Below are 17,145 nucleotides of genomic sequence, written 5' to 3'. Positions count from 1 at the left end.
CGGTTGGGCTGATGTAAAGTTGCATGTCCGTGGCTGAATAGGCACCACCGGCAGTCACTCCTTGGGGTTTCATTTCCATTGTTCTGAATCAAAATTATTTAATTTCCCCTCCTTAGCGGACTGTCGTAGCAACTGGACTGACATGGCGGAGATAACAAAAGGTGTGGAGCAAGTCTCAGTGGGTAAGAAGGAAAGTAGCTTAGACCAAAGCTAGCTAGCTAGTTAGCCAGCTACCAGAGACATGTGTGTTTGGCGTATTGCATCAGTTTTAGATGTGTTAGCAGTTAGCATGTAGCTAACGCTGGTTTCTGATTCGATGTAGACTCAAATGGAACATATTTACACAGACGCGAACATATGTAGAGCAGTCGCCTGAATGAAAGTCGCAGAACCTAAGCTAATATGTAGCTATGACAGCTGTCAGTTTGCAATGCAGCAGCTAAGAGGCTGCGTCAGTCAGTTAACCCGGTGTATGAATCTGACCTCGCTTTGTAATTATTCTGTCTTTTAGTCGCTCCATAATATCAATTAATTCTTTTGATTCCATAGAGACACCGGATGTGACTTCAGTTTCGTCTCTCAGCGTTTCACTATATGTAGTATCAAGCTAGTCTGGATCCACCCAGAGACATCTATGGGGTGTATATAAAGATCTATAGTAGGCTACACATTGCACCTAATGTCAGTGTTACATGCATAAAGTGAAAGTGTGATGAGCCTCTGTACCTCTGGTGGCTACTGGGTGCTGCCTCCTTAAAGTACTGACTGTTTTGAAGCGAATCATGAACATTTTTACAAATTTTACAGCAAATATTGGCGATGGTTTTGAAAATGGAAGATTTTAAGGTGGAGGAAACCCACACGGTATAGTTCTAAGTATCTGGTAACCTCTGGCCACATCTTTTGGTGTATTTTTGGTCTGGGGCTGCTTTTCACATAATTCATGGTAGGGCTTAATTCAATTTCTGCCATAACTTTATATGTCAATGTAGGTTTTGAATTTGTAATGCAGCATCGGCGCTAGAGGGTTCTGTTTAATGTGATTTTAACATATTGTACTTTGAATTATATTCCCCACAGTAACTGTGAATATGCTCATATTATTTTCACTCACTTTGTGATATTGAGCAATGGTGGGGTATACATTACCATACATGTAGTTACAGAACTGAGGTTACATCCAGGTATTTTCAGTTTTGCCATAAGTTATTAGTGAACAGGAAACTGTTGCTGCACAGTCACTGTTTATGTTCTTTGTTTTACTGTGTGAAAACTCAGGAAGCCCAAGCTGACTCAATTGTCCACATACTTTTGGCCATATAGGGTATGTTTATGGATGCGTTTGCTTTGATTGGCAGGTGTCACTAACCCAAACCTCCCTGCAGGGTCCCTTTTGTGACATCACCAGCATATTGTTACCAGACTGGTAAAGCCTCATATGACTAAGCACTTTCAAATGTTTGTCCATGAGGAAAACCTGACTCATCCTTCAACAAGGCTCTTGTTGGTTTTAATGGAAATATACATATCTGGATTTTATGGTCTCAGGGAGAATCCGTTCTCTGTCATTCATCTTGCCGCTTTGGGCATCAGGAGTTTAATTTTGTATGAAAAATAGCTTAATAACTTCCTTAAACAGCTGCAAACTTTAATTTCTAGCAAATATTAAAAAACATGTTTTTCACAGGTATTTTTTATTGACTAGGAGGGAGTCGGGCGTCTCACTCTGCCTCTGTTTCTCAGGTGAGCTGTATGTGTCGGACAAAAGTGGCAGCGACCAGGATGGAGACGGCACGGAGCAGAAACCCTTCAAAACTCCTCTCAAGGTCAGCAGTCATGTAGCATGATGTACCACTACTTTTATTATATATTCAGGTATGTGGCGTTTAAAGTGCTTCATGCAAGCAGTGATATTATTGATGTCATGTGTGTCAACACCTTGTTGTGTTATCAAATCCTCACAGGCTCTGATGTTTGCTGGGAAGGAGCCGTTCCCGACCATCTATGTAGAATCACAGAAGGAGGGAGAGGTTGGTTAAAAAAGTTATTAATATTATTCATATGTTTGTTTGTATGGCACTTTAACATTCATGATATCTTCCTACTAAAAAGACAAAAAATTATCCTGTCTTGGTTTACATGAAGAAATCCTTTCTTTACTGTTTTGTGCACAAGTTAGCAGTTTGTTTTTCCAGTCAAAGCAGCAGCATCTGCTTTCACTTCCTAGTTTATCCTCTCACAGGAAGGTTGTTGTCACTGTGGTTGTTTGCTGCTGTGTTTGGCTGCTGTTGAAAACCTTCAGAAATCAGGTCAAGATGCTGCTTGATGTACTCGATACTGTACACTGTAGCTGACATAGACTAGACCTCACATAGACTAAAATTTAGAAAAAGCATTGACATGTAAAAACCCACAGTCTCTGACAAGAAGAAGTTGACCCACCCTTATACGTTGCTTTTATTAGTTCACTGGAAGTTTCTTAGTCTCTTCATCAATGTGTTTCTTCTCTTTCTGTTCCTTAGCGTTGGGCAGTTATCTCTAAAACGCAGATGAAGAATGCAAAGAAGGCCTTCAACCGTGAGCAGATGAAGAGCGATGCCAAAGAGAAGAAGGAGGTGTGTGTGCGTGTGCATGTGTGCGCGCTTCACATCAGCTTCTGCCACAGGAACATAAAAGAGATGGTTTACTTTAAGTGCAACTTCATGTTTTTTCCTTCTATCAGTGAGTCATAAAAACTCACTCCAGGATATTTGTTTTTCATTCTGTGTGCTGCTTTAGTGTCTTTAAATGTTTGCTGCATGTTTGTTGTGCAGGCAGAGGACAACGACAGGAGAGAGAAGAACCTGGAGGAAGCCAAGAAGATCGTCATTGAGAAAGACCCCAGCCTGCCTGACCCTGAATCGGTCAGACTCTCACATTCACACTGTTTCTGTTATTGAATTACTCCTGACGTTGGTGAATGTAACTGTTAAAACTTTAATCTAATGATTTTTGGGGCAATTCATTTTTATTATTGAGCATTTATAACCAGTATAAAATATTTAATCTGGATTATATTTTACAATAACACATTATATAAGCAGTTGAAAGTATCAGAACTCAGGAGGATGTTATCATTGTAAATGATTACAACTATAGCATATTATCATTATCATTATCATTAAAGTGTTTATATTAAGGATGTGGATGAAAATGAGGAGTTGCAGTTGTTGACAAATACATTATGTATGAATATGTACAAAAACGTGGGGTATTGGTCAGACAATTTTTGTAGTATTTTCCAAACTATTGCTTCAAATGCTCACACACTGCTTAGAATTTAAAATAAGGTTTTTATAATCTAACAATTTGTTTCATTTCTAGCTGTTTTAAAAAGCGTATCATTACATTTCATTTCAATCCAAATAACTTTATTTATCCTCAGCAGGTCAAATTTGACAAATCTGACCAGATATTCAATGCCAACTTTCAGTAGTTGACAGCTGTTGATGTGCTCTGTGCGACAAACTTCTTTTTATCTGTACAAATAATGTCCTGAGGTTCAGTGCTCAGCCCTCGATGTGAGTGAGCTAAAGAAGAGGGGGGATGTGTTTTACAGGTTAAAATTCAGCATCTGGAGCCAAAGAGAGGTCAAAGAGTCAAAGTGTTTGGATGGGTTCATCGCCTTAGGAGACAAGGTGAGGAGCATAACACATGAAAACAATGGGTTTTAACTTTTTGTTGTTCTTGATCAATTTTCAGTCAAATCACACCACTGAGTGTGACGTTGGTTTCTGTGTTAGATTTGTTTCTGTCTCTGGTGTCAGATTTGACTGTTCACTGTATATTTTTGTCTCTTCCAGGGAAGAACCTGATGTTCATTGTGCTGAGAGATGGAACTGGTTTCCTCCAGTGTGTCCTGTCTGATAAACTGGTACAACATTATACCTTCTTCTTTTTGCAGCTTTTAAAGTAGGTTACATCACTGTGCTGTCATTTTTGGTCTTTATACATGTAATATAACAATTTAAGATTGGACAAAAGGGGTAAAAGCACCAAAGGACAACAAACGTAAAGCAGCTAGGTCTAAGCAATTTTATTTTGAAATTAAATTAAATTGAGACAGGATAAAGTTCCTCCAAAAAATGTATTAGATTAGATTAAAATGTACAAATCTATAATTCAATATAAGGCACTTCAAAAAGAATTGGCACATTTTGGTGGAAAGTTATTGATATCACACATGTTGGAGTTTAATTTTTCAAGCTGAGAGGCTGATCATGATTGTGACCAACGTGTTTTCTTCTTGTCTTCAGTGCCAGTGCTACAACGGCTTGCTGCTGTCCACAGAGAGTACAGTGGCTCTGTACGGGACCGTCACTCCAGTTCCTGAGGGGAAACAGGTAAACACACCTTCTGCCACAGTCAACACCTGCAGTACACACACACACACACACACAGCAAAGCAGGTCGCTGAGGGAAATGTGGTTACACAGGAAATCAGACAACAAGTTTACATCCGCTGTACATGTAAATGTGTTGTTTGCCATTGTACACTGTACCTTACATTGTTACTGTAATAACTACTTATACATGCTGTAGGTAAGTAGTCAGATTTCTGCCTTATAATGTGCTTCAGTTTTTTCCTAAAGGCACAGATTTCATCGAAGTTAAGAAATGTTCAGCTTTTTAGGCTTGAGGAGGCTGCTCAGTGTCCTAATGACCTTTAATACTGCATGTGTAATGATATTTGTTTGACACAAAGTGAAGCAATGGAGCTGTGTGTATTGTTATTTATTTGTCACAAAAGTACTTGGTAATTAAAATATTTGCAGTGGAGCACCTTATCCTAGGGTATCATTTATATTTGATAATTAAGAAAGACCAAAGTGGTCACATATACAACCATTTTTGAGAGGGTATGAGTTAAAATTTCACATGTTCACATTCGTATGAGGGCATGATGATCATTTGGAGCCCTTCTTGCACAGGTACTGTGTTGACCATTGTGGTTGAAAGTAGTACCTTTTTCTTTTTCACTGGCTCAGCCGTCGACAGCGGAATATTTGAAACTCAGATACAGCTGATGATGAGAGTGCAGTCTGCAGGGAGACACTGAATGAGCCAGTGAAGACGAAAAAAGTACTCCTTACTAACATGGTTACGTCTCAAGGGGAATGCTGGACTGTGAGTGTGTTGTAGACTATATGACCCACCCATTGCTCCTGATTCTAAACTTGTTAGTGGGTTTAAACAGTTAAAGCACTTTTTAGTTACACAATGATGATAAGAAACACGGAACCTGCAGGGACCCAATGTTTCATCCTGCCACAATTTCATAATAAACCGAAAATATTTTTACACTTCTCATAATAGTATAATCACCTGAAACACTGAGCCTCTCCTCTTTCACAAGGAAGGGGTGTGAAATCATGTGCTAGTCCAACCAACTGAGAAACTCAGTAGCACCAGTGTTACCAGTGAAATACAATACATAAATAAAACATGATGAGGTCGTCAGTGAGTTCTCGTCTTCCTCTCCCAGGCGCCCGGAGGCCATGAGCTGCACTGTGACTTCTGGGAGCTGATCGGTTTAGCTCCGGCGGGCGGGGCCGACAATCTGCTGAACGAAGAGTCTGATGTCGACGTCCAGCTGAACAACCGTCACATGCTGATCAGAGGAGAGAACGTCTCCAAGGTCCTCCGAGTCCGATCCACCGTCACACAGTGCTTCAGGGATCACTTCTTCAGCCAGGGATACTACGAGGTGAAGCACAGCAACTGAAATGACAAGTTATTCCTTGATACAGTCACGTTTTGAGTTTCAAATATATTCTATATATTTTTCATTTAAAAAAAAAAAAAAAAAAAAAAAAGGTTCTTCAGTTCCAGGTTCATAACAAATCCTCTAATTTTATTTTAATTAATTTTTTGTGAGCAAAGAGCAACATACAAAACATTTGATTATAGAAGACTTCTCACTTTTAGCTGGTTGAGACTGTTGCTTTAATTGGTTGACATGACTCACATCACAGATGGCAGGTTATATCAGCTGTAGCTTGTGCTCGGATTGGAATAAAAAAGGTGGCAGGTCTGTAAAAGTCAAGTGTTGACCTTCACTAAAATAAACAAGCAGCTTTTCCTTCTTTTCTCCTCAGCCACAGGCTTTGAGTTCTGTGCAGCTGAATAACTACATCTTAACAAGTCACTTAGCCTCTTACTGAATTCTGAATTCTTATTGTCATGGCAGTGCAGTTTTACTAGAGAGTCTCTTTGAGGCAGCAAGATAAGGGTTCATTTTTCTCTTGTTCAGCTACTTGGTTTGTGTGCACATTTAATCTGCAAATGTCCGCAGCCAGAGTTTGTAGACTTCAGCTGATTGTCTTATCTAGAGCTTCAGTAGCAATCTGCCAAATATGAGTCCAGTACCAAATATGCTTTTCAAATCCATTATTGACTATGTTGAGTTATCTTAAAGTTACAATCCTTAAGATTTCAGTCTTGGTTGATTTAGCAACACCGTGGTTATTGTCATAATGGTAAGTGTGGTTTAATACTACAACAAACAGCCATGGAGCAGCTGCTTTGTCAGAAACCCGACAGAAGAGCAGCTGATGTGTCTGTTTCTAGTGCAGCCAAACAAACTCAAGTTGTTTTAATCTAGTGAGTCAAAAGTTCTGACAACCAGGATCTGATTCCATGCTGCACAAGCCACAAGTAGTTTTCCAAACAAAAGCGGGACACAGTAAAGTTTGTTACCTTGCTGAGGCGTCGGAGTTGTGCTCCTGACTTTTCCATTGATGCCTTGGAAGAATTTAAAACTTGTGTGGAACATGATCACTGTCTTAGTTTGTAGAAGCATTTCTAATGAATGCTTGTGGTTACTGTTAACTGCAGTGATCAATACACAGCATTTACTGTGACTGCTTCACAATAAAAATAACTGCATGCTTTGCTTTTTTCGAATGCTTTTAATGTGAAGCAATATTAGGAAATGTTTGTTTGGCTAAGCAGTAACTTAATACAGCTCTGATACAGCTGCAGTAAACAGTAAGGCTGATACCAATGAGGTGCAAAGATTACATGCATGTGTGGTTGTGTAGGTAATCAATTAAGTCAGTGTGGGAATGACAAATTCTGCAAATAAAATTAAATACTACTATTTAGAGAGTTAATTACATAATATAAATATAGTGAATGGCTGTTGCTCAGTTAAAAAATGCAGGCCATGAATAATAAGTTTTATTTCATGAACACCTTCAGCATTATTACTTTTAATACTATTTAAGAACTATCCTGCCATCTGAATGTTTTGTATGTTGGTCTGTGCACATGAAGCAGAGGGGATTAAAGATTCAATGAGCGTCTTACAGCAGATATACATGCTGTTCTGTTGTAGATCAGAAAACTGTGAGCTCAGGATCACAGATTCTCTAACGGCTGTTTTGTTTCCTGCTTTTTCACTGGGTGTAGATCACTCCTCCGACCCTGGTGCAGACTCAGGTGGAGGGCGGCTCCACGCTGTTTAACCTCAACTACTTTGGCGAGCAGGCGTACCTGACGCAATCATCCCAGCTCTACCTGGAGACCTGCATACCTGCCCTGGGCGACACCTTCTGCATCGCCCAGTCGTACCGGGCCGAGCAGTCTCGCACCCGGAGACACCTGTCTGAGTGAGTGTGCTGTTCAACGCGTTCACAAATAACTACACTAAATTAGCTCTGTGTAGGAACTGAAAAACAGAGAGGAAGAAAGTGTGAACACTGATTCAGACTGTGAATTATGTAGTGTGGTTGAACAACTGACAAACCTCAGTCTGTCCAGAGGAAAATGTACAAATTCATCTTGTTTAAATTATAAATGTCTTTTTTGTCAGAATTTTAGTTAATTTACTTCGTCCTTTAAACATACACACTGAGAAAGTGCAGCAAGATGACATCACATATATCAACATATACCATGTATTATATGTCCTAGCACCACACAGCATACCCTCACCCTTCAACCACATTCCCAACATATTATTTCATGATACATTTCTAAAATACTGAAAAGACATGACATGCATCATGACAGCGTCTCAGTTACTGACTTCAGCACAGAATTTGCTCACGCCCAAATATTTACCCTGAAGCTGCACAGTTAGGGTAATTAACTCTGCACTTTTTCCCTTTACCATCACATTTGGCTTTTAGTCAGAGCACATACTGATAACTGTGACATGGAGCTTAAACCTACATCCTGCAGTGATCATCAGGTATTACATTATAGTTGGCACGGAGCTACATGCAGTGATTTTGTGCAGTAACAAAAACATGACTTCCACTAGCTGAGGAGGTGCCCAAACACAGCCACAGTTTGCTGAACTGTAACAATTACTTATATATAATAAACTTTTTACATCTCTCCAAAGACTGTAGAGGAGGCAGATGAGACACATACAGAAGTTGTCAATCAGGTCAACTATCTTCTTAGTAAACTGGTGCAGCCAGTAAACCTGCCCAGAGGCACTTGAGGGTTTTTTTCTTCTCACATACGATGCTAAATAATTATTAGGTGGAGGTGATCACTGTGTTTCAGTGTGGACAAAAAAATTGTATTTTAAACTGTAAGGATATTTCCCTTTATTCAGTTAAAAAGGACTCCCACCAAGTCTCTACGTATGTAAAAAAGTGTAAAGCCTTTAGTGGCTCCAGAAGGAGTTACACAAAGTCTGATGAATTGCCTCAAGTGATGTCACTGTTGTATTGTGGGTAATGTAAGCACCAGCTTTTAAAGGGCACCTATTATACTCATTTCTAGCTCTATAGTTTTATTCTGGGACTCCGCCGCAGTAGCTCTTCATGATTCACAGTTATTTATCTCAAGCTGTCTGTTACCCAGCCCCTCAGTGGAGCCTCTGACTCAAACAGGCAATATCAGCTCAGCTTCTTAACAGCCCACTTTATTCTGATTGACCGAACCTCCTGAAGTCTCATCCTCTTAACAGTGTCGAGGTTCTGAAAGCAAACTGTAAGACTAAGTAACATAATTGACTGGAAATGGCAACTTCTCAAATCCATCTCTACATGTTCAAGCTGAGATCCCATCTGGAAAATGTGGGTGGACATCACGAACATCTGCAGCAACAAAAGTTACAGCAGGACGTCTCTGTTCACTGAGCTTATAAGCCACCCTCTGATTATTTAATTCTGTATTTTCATTAATTAATTAAATTTCTGTTTTCAGGTACACTCACATCGAGGCCGAGTGTCCCTTCATATCGTTTGAGGACCTTCTGAACAGACTGGAGAACCTGGTGTGTGACGTGGTGGACCGAGTGCTCAAATCCCCCGCCGCACAGCTGCTCTACGACATCAACCCGGTACATCACTTTTTTGTGGTAGCGAGTTCAAGTTAAAAGGAGGTGTTAAGGCATCATCAGTTATATACTTGGTGGTAATGATAACAGTGGTAGTAAAGTTGAGCTCCAATGTTCGTTCTTCACCTTGGAAATAGCAGCTGACAAAAACTCAAGGTCCATTTCAAAGCTGTTCTGGAGCTTTTGATCACATAATCTTCATTAGCAGATGGAGTCGTATGGAGTAACATGTGACGGTAGTGTTTGCTGGGTTTTTTTTCCAGAACTTCAAACCCCCCAAGAGGCCGTTCAAGAGGATGAACTACACTGAAGCCATCGAGTGGCTGAGAGAGCACGACGTCAAGAAGGATGACGGCTCCTATTACGAGTTTGGAGAGGTGACGACTGAACATGACGCACAACACACAACCATCATAATATCTAACACACATCAGTCTCCAAGTGAGCTGCTGCTGGTTCAGGTGTCAACATGACACAACTGTATCAGTGGCCATGAATTTACTTCAATGAGAAGTTGAAAGGAGTATAGTAAAACTGAACAAATAAAATGTACTAATACCAGAAGCAGCAAAACAAATAATGGTTTCATTTTTTTGATATATAAAGTTGTGTAAAGTATATAGTAGTTTTAAGAAATGATTTTAAAGGGTAATCCAGTGATTTAGTATTGCACTTTCATTACAGACTCATGAGATTAAAGTCAAAGCAACATAGTCTGAGATATGCTGAATGTGAGTTAAGCTCTAAAAATACTTCATTACAAATCCTACATTTCTCATAATGCACCTGAAAGCGTCTTTCATTAGAACCCTGCAGGTCTTTAGATCCAGTCCGTCTGGTCTCACCTGCACGTTTCACACAGACTGCTGTCTTTACTGTGAACCGAAGCCCTGATACACATCAGCAACATGTGACCAACTCTGACATCTACAGAAGCCGAAAAAGGCCATCTCACAAATATTTTTTTATCCCATTATCTCGAGATAACAAAGCTTGTTTTCTCATTATAATGACTTTGTTAATCAGAGACCAGATGCAGATGCCAACTTCTAGAGCTGTGAAGTGCAAATGTCAGGACGACGCATTGATCAACGATATATTTCAATCAAGGGCAGAAATGAGCCTGTGGCTTTTCACACTAGATCATTTTCAGATCAGTCCTCGTCAGCTAACGAGTCACTAAGGATTGTTGCTAGGGAGAAGTGTTACTCACGATTTAGTGTATGAGGTTCGGTCAAAGTTGTTTTCTCCTGATAGTATCTACTTATCTCGGGATAACGAGCTTTGTTATGTTGAGATAACGAAAAAATATATATATTTGCGAGAATGGCCTTTCTTGGCTGCCGTAGAAATCCCATCTGTGGTTATATTTGAGTGATTTATGAGCTCAGGCTGTTTGTCACTGTATTCATAATGTTGTTCCTCAGTCATGATACTTAAATATAATCAGTTCTCTAACATCTGTTCTGTTATTATTAGACAGCATTGTAAATGCACATTTGCACCTACTGTGAGTTTTTGGCAGTAACAACGTCGAAGAAATTGTTACTCAATCAAGTATAAACTGGATTGTTTTACACATCACAATGGCCTCGGTTTGATATTTAAGCAAAGTATAGTTGGTTTTGACGTGTGTTTCCCTCTTTCTGTTGTTTCTCTCTGTCTCTCCTTCTCAGGACATCCCTGAGGCTCCAGAGAGGTTGATGACAGACAGCATCAACGAGACCATCTTGCTCTGCCGTTTCCCAGCTGAGATCAAATCCTTCTACATGCAGCGCTGCCCTGAGGACAAACGCCTCACTGAGTCGGTACGAACCTCAATCGCACTCCAATCTAGTTCAGTTCTGGGCATTATGACCTTTTAAACGAGCTGATCATTCAGTCATGTGGGTATGTTTGTTTCCTGCCACCTGCCCCTGTAATGCAGTAATGTAGTACAACAACAAACCTAAGCCTGTGGGCAACACAACCTGAAAAAACTACAACAACTTAGTTAACTAAGTTAATGAGGAATTGACCCGCTGCAGAGTGTCCAGTAAGAACTTAACCAGAGACTTAAATATCCAGGAAGCTTAATTCAGGCACCAGATGCATGACAAGTGCAACATGAAGTTCTATGTGCTTCTGTGATATAAGCAAATAATGAAACTGTACATCAATAGGTATCAGTATAATTACACAATTACACAGGCCACAGCATCTTTGCACACATTAATCTATATGCAAAATAAAGCATTTGACTATCACTGTTACCACTAACACTAAACACTAAAACTGTATGTTGTGAAACAATAAAAAAGGAATACATACATTTTCATATAATAAAAGCTGAGGAGAGAATTTGCATAGCGACGCAGCCGCCACGCAACGCAGACAGTGTGTCCCTGCTGTAAAGTCAGGAAACAAAAGTCTCCTGTTCGCAGTAAACACCACAGATGACCGTACATGAAAGACTGTAAGATGATTTCCTATGGTCTGCAAGATGTGCAGTGATACATATCTAGCTATTTTTAGCCTGATATACAGTAAACCCCCCTGAGCATCTTGTGCAAAGGTGTATTTATATATACTAAGAATTGTTTATTAATTGTTTAATAAAGAGAGAGTCTACTAAAGGCTAAAAGCTACTACTCAAAGCTCTGAAGTTATGTGACTAACTGATGAGCTAACTGTCACTGACTGACTGCAGGTTGACGTGTTGATGCCAAATGTTGGTGAGATTGTTGGAGGCTCGATGCGTATCTGGGACGCTGAGGAGCTGCTGGACGGATACAAGAGGGAGGGAATCGACTCCACCCCATACTACTGGTACACTGACCAGGTAAAGGAAAACTGAGAGTGCTTTTTTTTATTTTTGCACCTTGGCTCGGGCAGGATTCCCTTTTTTCTTCGGCTGTATTAGCTGATGAATCGTTTAGTCATTTTGATCATTAACACAAAACACCAAACATTTTCCTGTTATATTATGGTTTTTTAAGAGTGACAGATGTGACAGATGATACACAGAGAAGCCAGAGTCAAGTCTTTGGTGAAATGTTGAAATAAAAATATGCTGCAGCGTGTTTTCAAAACATGCACATGACATTTTGGGGCATCGAAACCTCGCTGAAATGTGCGAAGAAGTCGTCACATCATATAGTGGGCACTTGGCCTCGCTGCGTAGGGTTGTGCCGATGGACCATGATATTAGTGATCGATGATCATCAGAACGATCGGTTCATGCCTTTGCAAATGTCAAGGCCATATTTGACTTGACTTTTATTTGGCTGCCACAGTTTCACGTATATAACCGCATATAACCATGATTGCAACACACACACACACACCCACACACACACACACACACACACACACACACACACACACACACACTCCGACCAGCTGATTGTAAAGAAGCTGCTTGTTGTGTGTAGGAGCTGCTGTGATTTAAGAGCGGAGGAGAGCGACAGACAGATAGAAAACAGGTCATTTAGTTCAGTTTGAGAGTGACGCATTATTTGTGATGACAGTTTTGTTTTAACATAGCCATAAAGTGTATTCGTCACCTTACTGTCATCACTCAAGTGTCCGTTCTTTTAGTTACTCCTCTTTCTCTCTCGCTCATAGGATAATGTAATATAACGTAACCCCATGGTCATGATCGGGCAACCCTATTACTGAGTTACTGTGTTTGTGTTTGTTTTAGTAATGGTGTGTATTAACAGGCTGCTGCGTCTGACTGTGTGTGTTTCAGAGGAAGTACGGCACCTGTCCTCATGGCGGTTACGGTCTGGGTCTGGAGCGCTTCCTTACCTGGCTGCTGAACAGACATCACATCAGAGACGTCTGCCTGTACCCACGATTCATCCAGCGCTGCCGACCCTGAACACACACACACACACACACATTCTGTTAGTTGTATCTGGACCTGGCACGTGAGCCATAAAATGTGTCGCTACATCAAATGTAAAACAAGTCAACGTTTTGTCCTGTTAGCTGTTTTATTTTCTGAAGAGCTCAAATCTCTACAGTGAACTCCATGTCTCTCCACAGACGGTTAGAAAAACCCCTCTGCCTCGTATTACACAGCTTCCTCCTCATTTGTTCTGACTTGAAACCTGACCATTTCTGCCTCTGCTGATGCTTGACGGCTGATTATTTAACCAGTTATAAACACTGTAGTTTCTTGTGACTGTACAGTGTGTCTGCAAGTCCTGGAGAAAATGTCTAAAATGTGATTCTCAGTGCTGCTTTTTTCAGTTAACTGTTTATTTTATTATAATTATTCACAGGAATTTGTAAAAGTTTACTTTATGCAGTTGCAGAGATTTATAAGCTGCATTATCATTGATTTTAGTACGTAAATATTTGCAAATTCCTGTGGAGATTTGTAGTAAAATAAAGTATAAGTTAAATTTGAATGCTTCAACATGTCATGGTAAACTATCCACCAGCCATACAAACTGTTTGCTGATATGTCAACACTTGAGTAGTTGGTATTATAGATACATTAGGATATTAGACATACTTAAATCTAAGGTGACTGTACTTGCAGCCACCCTGTTGTTTTCTAAAGTAAACAATCATGTCAGCTTTCACAACAAGTGTCTTTAACTTCAGGAACCAAGTACCTGAACTTGTAGTTGGCTAAAATAAATCTGATGCCAAATTTGTATTGAAAATCACACAAACACTGTATCAGCAAGATGCAGAGCAAAATCTTCTCAAACAAAACTCTGAAAAAAACAAAAATCCCACCTTCTGAAATTCTGAGTCAGATTCACAGAAATATAAACATTAACTTCTGTATCTGAACAAACCTGATGGAGACGTGTGTCCTTCCCTCTAAAGATGTGTGGAGAAGAAAAAAGGAAACATTTTCTCATAAGTATGACTTAACATTTTATTATTGATCTACAGTTACAAGCCGTGCCGCCACACACATGCACACACTTGACAAACTTTAATCGCAAAACAACAGCGACGCTTTTATGCACGTTTCATATACTTGGGAACATTTTCTTCTTCTTTCCTGAAAGTAACAGTCGGAAAAAAAATACATGGACAGCAGTCTGTCATCAAATGATGGTGGTTTAGAAATGTGACGGAGGCGTCAGGCCTCAGGGGGTCTCATCATGTTTGTCTGTTCTGCCTCTTCGTCTGAAAATACTCCTCAGATCAATAAACTGCACTTAAATGAGATGTAATTCAAACAGATGGTTGTTTGAGAGTTTTTCTTCAGTTTGGGTGTTTCACCTCATCGCCCAGATCATTTGGTTTTCCATTTCAGACCACAGTTTTTCAGACAAAGCACACTAATTAAAAATACATTTTAAAAAAACGACTTATAAACCATAACTAGTAAGGATGTAGGATGTACACTTTAAGTAGATTTAAAGTTACACTGTCTTATTTGTCACATTAGTATCACTTTATCACATTTATGTACATAATAATGTACTTTCATGTAGTAGTAAAAAGAATTTGTCAATATATTCTTACATCATTGGAAACATTAACATTATTACACACACTCATATTCTGATTTCAGAATGAAATGAGACACACTTAAATACATTAAAAGAGATATGGAAGTCATAATGCGCTTCCATTAAAGAAGCCGATACTATCGTATGGACAAATGTACACATATTTCACTTGAGTGATAAAAGACAAAGAAATGACAGTTCCAAGTAAATTAATTCAAAATAAAAGATTTGTTTTTGGTGCATTTATTCCTAAATCATGTTATCAATACAGTTTAAGCACCTCAGATTGCTCATCTAGCTGTTTGCTTGTGGCTGACTACTTGCATGTCACATAAACAGCCTGAAATCAGCTGATGACTGTTCAGTGTGTACAACTGCAGTTCCTCTATTGGCCACTGGATGGTTGAAAACTGACTGTTCTGACAGGACATGAATGGGGAAACCCGCAACTTCTCTTGAATTTCAAAGTAAGAGAAACCATACTGGCGTTGTTACGCAACACTGTGAAGACAGACAGAGACATGTTTGTGTGTAAGAGAACTTCCTTCTTCCTTTGTGGGTATGTTTAAATACAGTTCCTGGATCCTCTTTGGCTTTATGATTCACACTGTCAAGAAGGAAGAAGGAAACACAGCTTCAGTCCCAGAGAAACTGCTTGGATTCAATCTCAGCACTTTTAAAAACCAACATTCTTTATTTCTTAAAGACATGTTTTCACGTAAGAGAAATTATTTATTTTTAATAACGGTCTTGTGAACTCAGTCATGTGGATAGCATGAAATCCTGATAATGCTTCTTTTATTATTTTTTTAAATGGCCTGTCCTGCCTCTCAATATCATAATAGTGAAGTTTTTTTTATTAGAGCAATCACATTTATATATCAGCATTGCCTATGTGGTGATTTCAACTCAGATTTTCATAAAACAGTTGAATACAAAGTTGTAGATTACCATGGGTGGATAAAACCATGTCCCTTTACACATTTACTGGACTGAATCCCCATCCATTCATGTATTCTAATTATTTTAAGGTTGTTACTTTTAGACTTAGCCATATTTAAGGGAAGAAAATACTCTGCATGGCCAAAAGAAACAAGACAAAAGTATTAGGACAGGTATGTCCATACACTTTTATACCACATTGTCAACTGGGACTGAAAATTATTTAAATAAGGAATTGTATCATTTTCAGCTCAACAATAAAAACAGACATAATCATCTGATCATTTCTTCAAGACTTATCACTGTAATCTTTATTTTCTAAGTATTGTAATCAGAGCTCTGTACTGTTCCTCCTCCCTCTCCCCCTTTCTGAGGTCCATCAGAATGTCATCACAAGACAGAGATGTTCTTATAATGATTGTCCACACAAACATAAAAAGACATGCACACACACGCAAACGAGTCTGGTGTGGGCATGACCGGCACGAGCAGAGGCGGAGTTAACTTGTAATTTAGACCGACGTAGTGGTGACGCCATACCAAGAGAACGATCCTGCGTCAAGCTAACCAGACTAAGCAAGCCTTAGACCGGAAATATGACAAAATTGTCTTCATGAGAAAAGCATGAAATCAGACGTTTAGGATAAAAGTGAGTACAAATCAAAAATAGATGTGATTATATGTATCACATTGTGATTATATACATCACATATTTAAGCAATATCACACGAGAGGGAGGGATGTTGTACTGCACTGCATATACATACATACACACACACACACTCACACACACACAAACACACGCACACACATATATATATACATTACATAACATTCAATCGTTAAAGTAAATGTGTTGTAAAACTGTAATTATACATTCCTTTTGCACATCTATTTAAAAATAATAGTCAATACTGCATTTAAGACATGGATTTGCATTTTTACTAATAGTTATTTAATGTATTTATTATTTGTGCAAACTTACCTTTTTAATACTTCCTATATATTTTTCATAGATTCTAGATTCATAGTTTCTTTACATTTTTATCTGTAAGTTTGAATTTTTACTCAATAAATTTGCAGTTTAGATTCTTCCATTTCATGATTTATTTACTGTGAAATTACAAAAGGATCGTTTTTATTCTTTTTTCTATACTGACACAGATTAATATAAATTTCAACAGTGATATGAAATGCCTGGGATACTTAAAGATGTGGATAAAATGACCACTAGAAATTCATAAATAAACGATTAGTATGTTACAAATCCAAATCTCATCTAAAACGTTGCACTAACATCATTAGTGGTTTTATTTTGAAACTAAAAACCGGAAGTTTCCGAATTATCGTTGAAAAACTTGACAGGAGTATGTACGGCCAGCCGGTGGTAGTTGA

At 39.0% G+C, this 17,145-nt stretch overlaps 1 protein-coding gene across 2 annotated transcripts; it reads left to right on the top strand.

The window, feature by feature from the left end:
• The first annotated feature begins 6 nt into the window (after positions 1 to 6).
• nars (asparaginyl-tRNA synthetase) lies at positions 7 to 14,534 on the top strand. Of its 2 annotated transcripts, none has more exons than XM_022744620.1 (15): positions 7 to 161; positions 1,744 to 1,826; positions 1,965 to 2,030; positions 2,523 to 2,615; positions 2,814 to 2,903; positions 3,599 to 3,677; positions 3,843 to 3,913; positions 4,296 to 4,382; positions 5,525 to 5,746; positions 7,453 to 7,652; positions 9,208 to 9,343; positions 9,604 to 9,717; positions 11,017 to 11,148; positions 12,030 to 12,161; positions 13,074 to 14,534. In XM_022744620.1, the coding sequence occupies exons 1-15, from the start codon at positions 143 to 145 to the stop codon at positions 13,203 to 13,205; spliced, it is 1,656 nt and encodes a 551-aa protein (XP_022600341.1). In that variant the 5' UTR covers positions 7 to 142; the 3' UTR covers positions 13,206 to 14,534. The 2 variants fall into 2 exon arrangements, with proteins under 2 accessions (XP_022600341.1, XP_022600340.1); XM_022744619.1 differs by having other exon boundaries at positions 7 to 182.
• Positions 14,535 to 17,145: the final 2,611 nt, after the last annotated feature.

This window comes from Seriola dumerili, unplaced genomic scaffold, assembly GCF_002260705.1.
Source record: "Seriola dumerili isolate Sdu_G_001 unplaced genomic scaffold, Sdu_1.0 BDQW01000081.1, whole genome shotgun sequence".
In the NCBI taxonomy this organism is placed as follows: domain Eukaryota; kingdom Metazoa; phylum Chordata; class Actinopteri; order Carangiformes; family Carangidae; genus Seriola; species Seriola dumerili.
The sequence above is the reverse complement of the archived record's forward strand: the minus strand, read 5'-3'. Positions and strand labels throughout refer to the sequence as shown.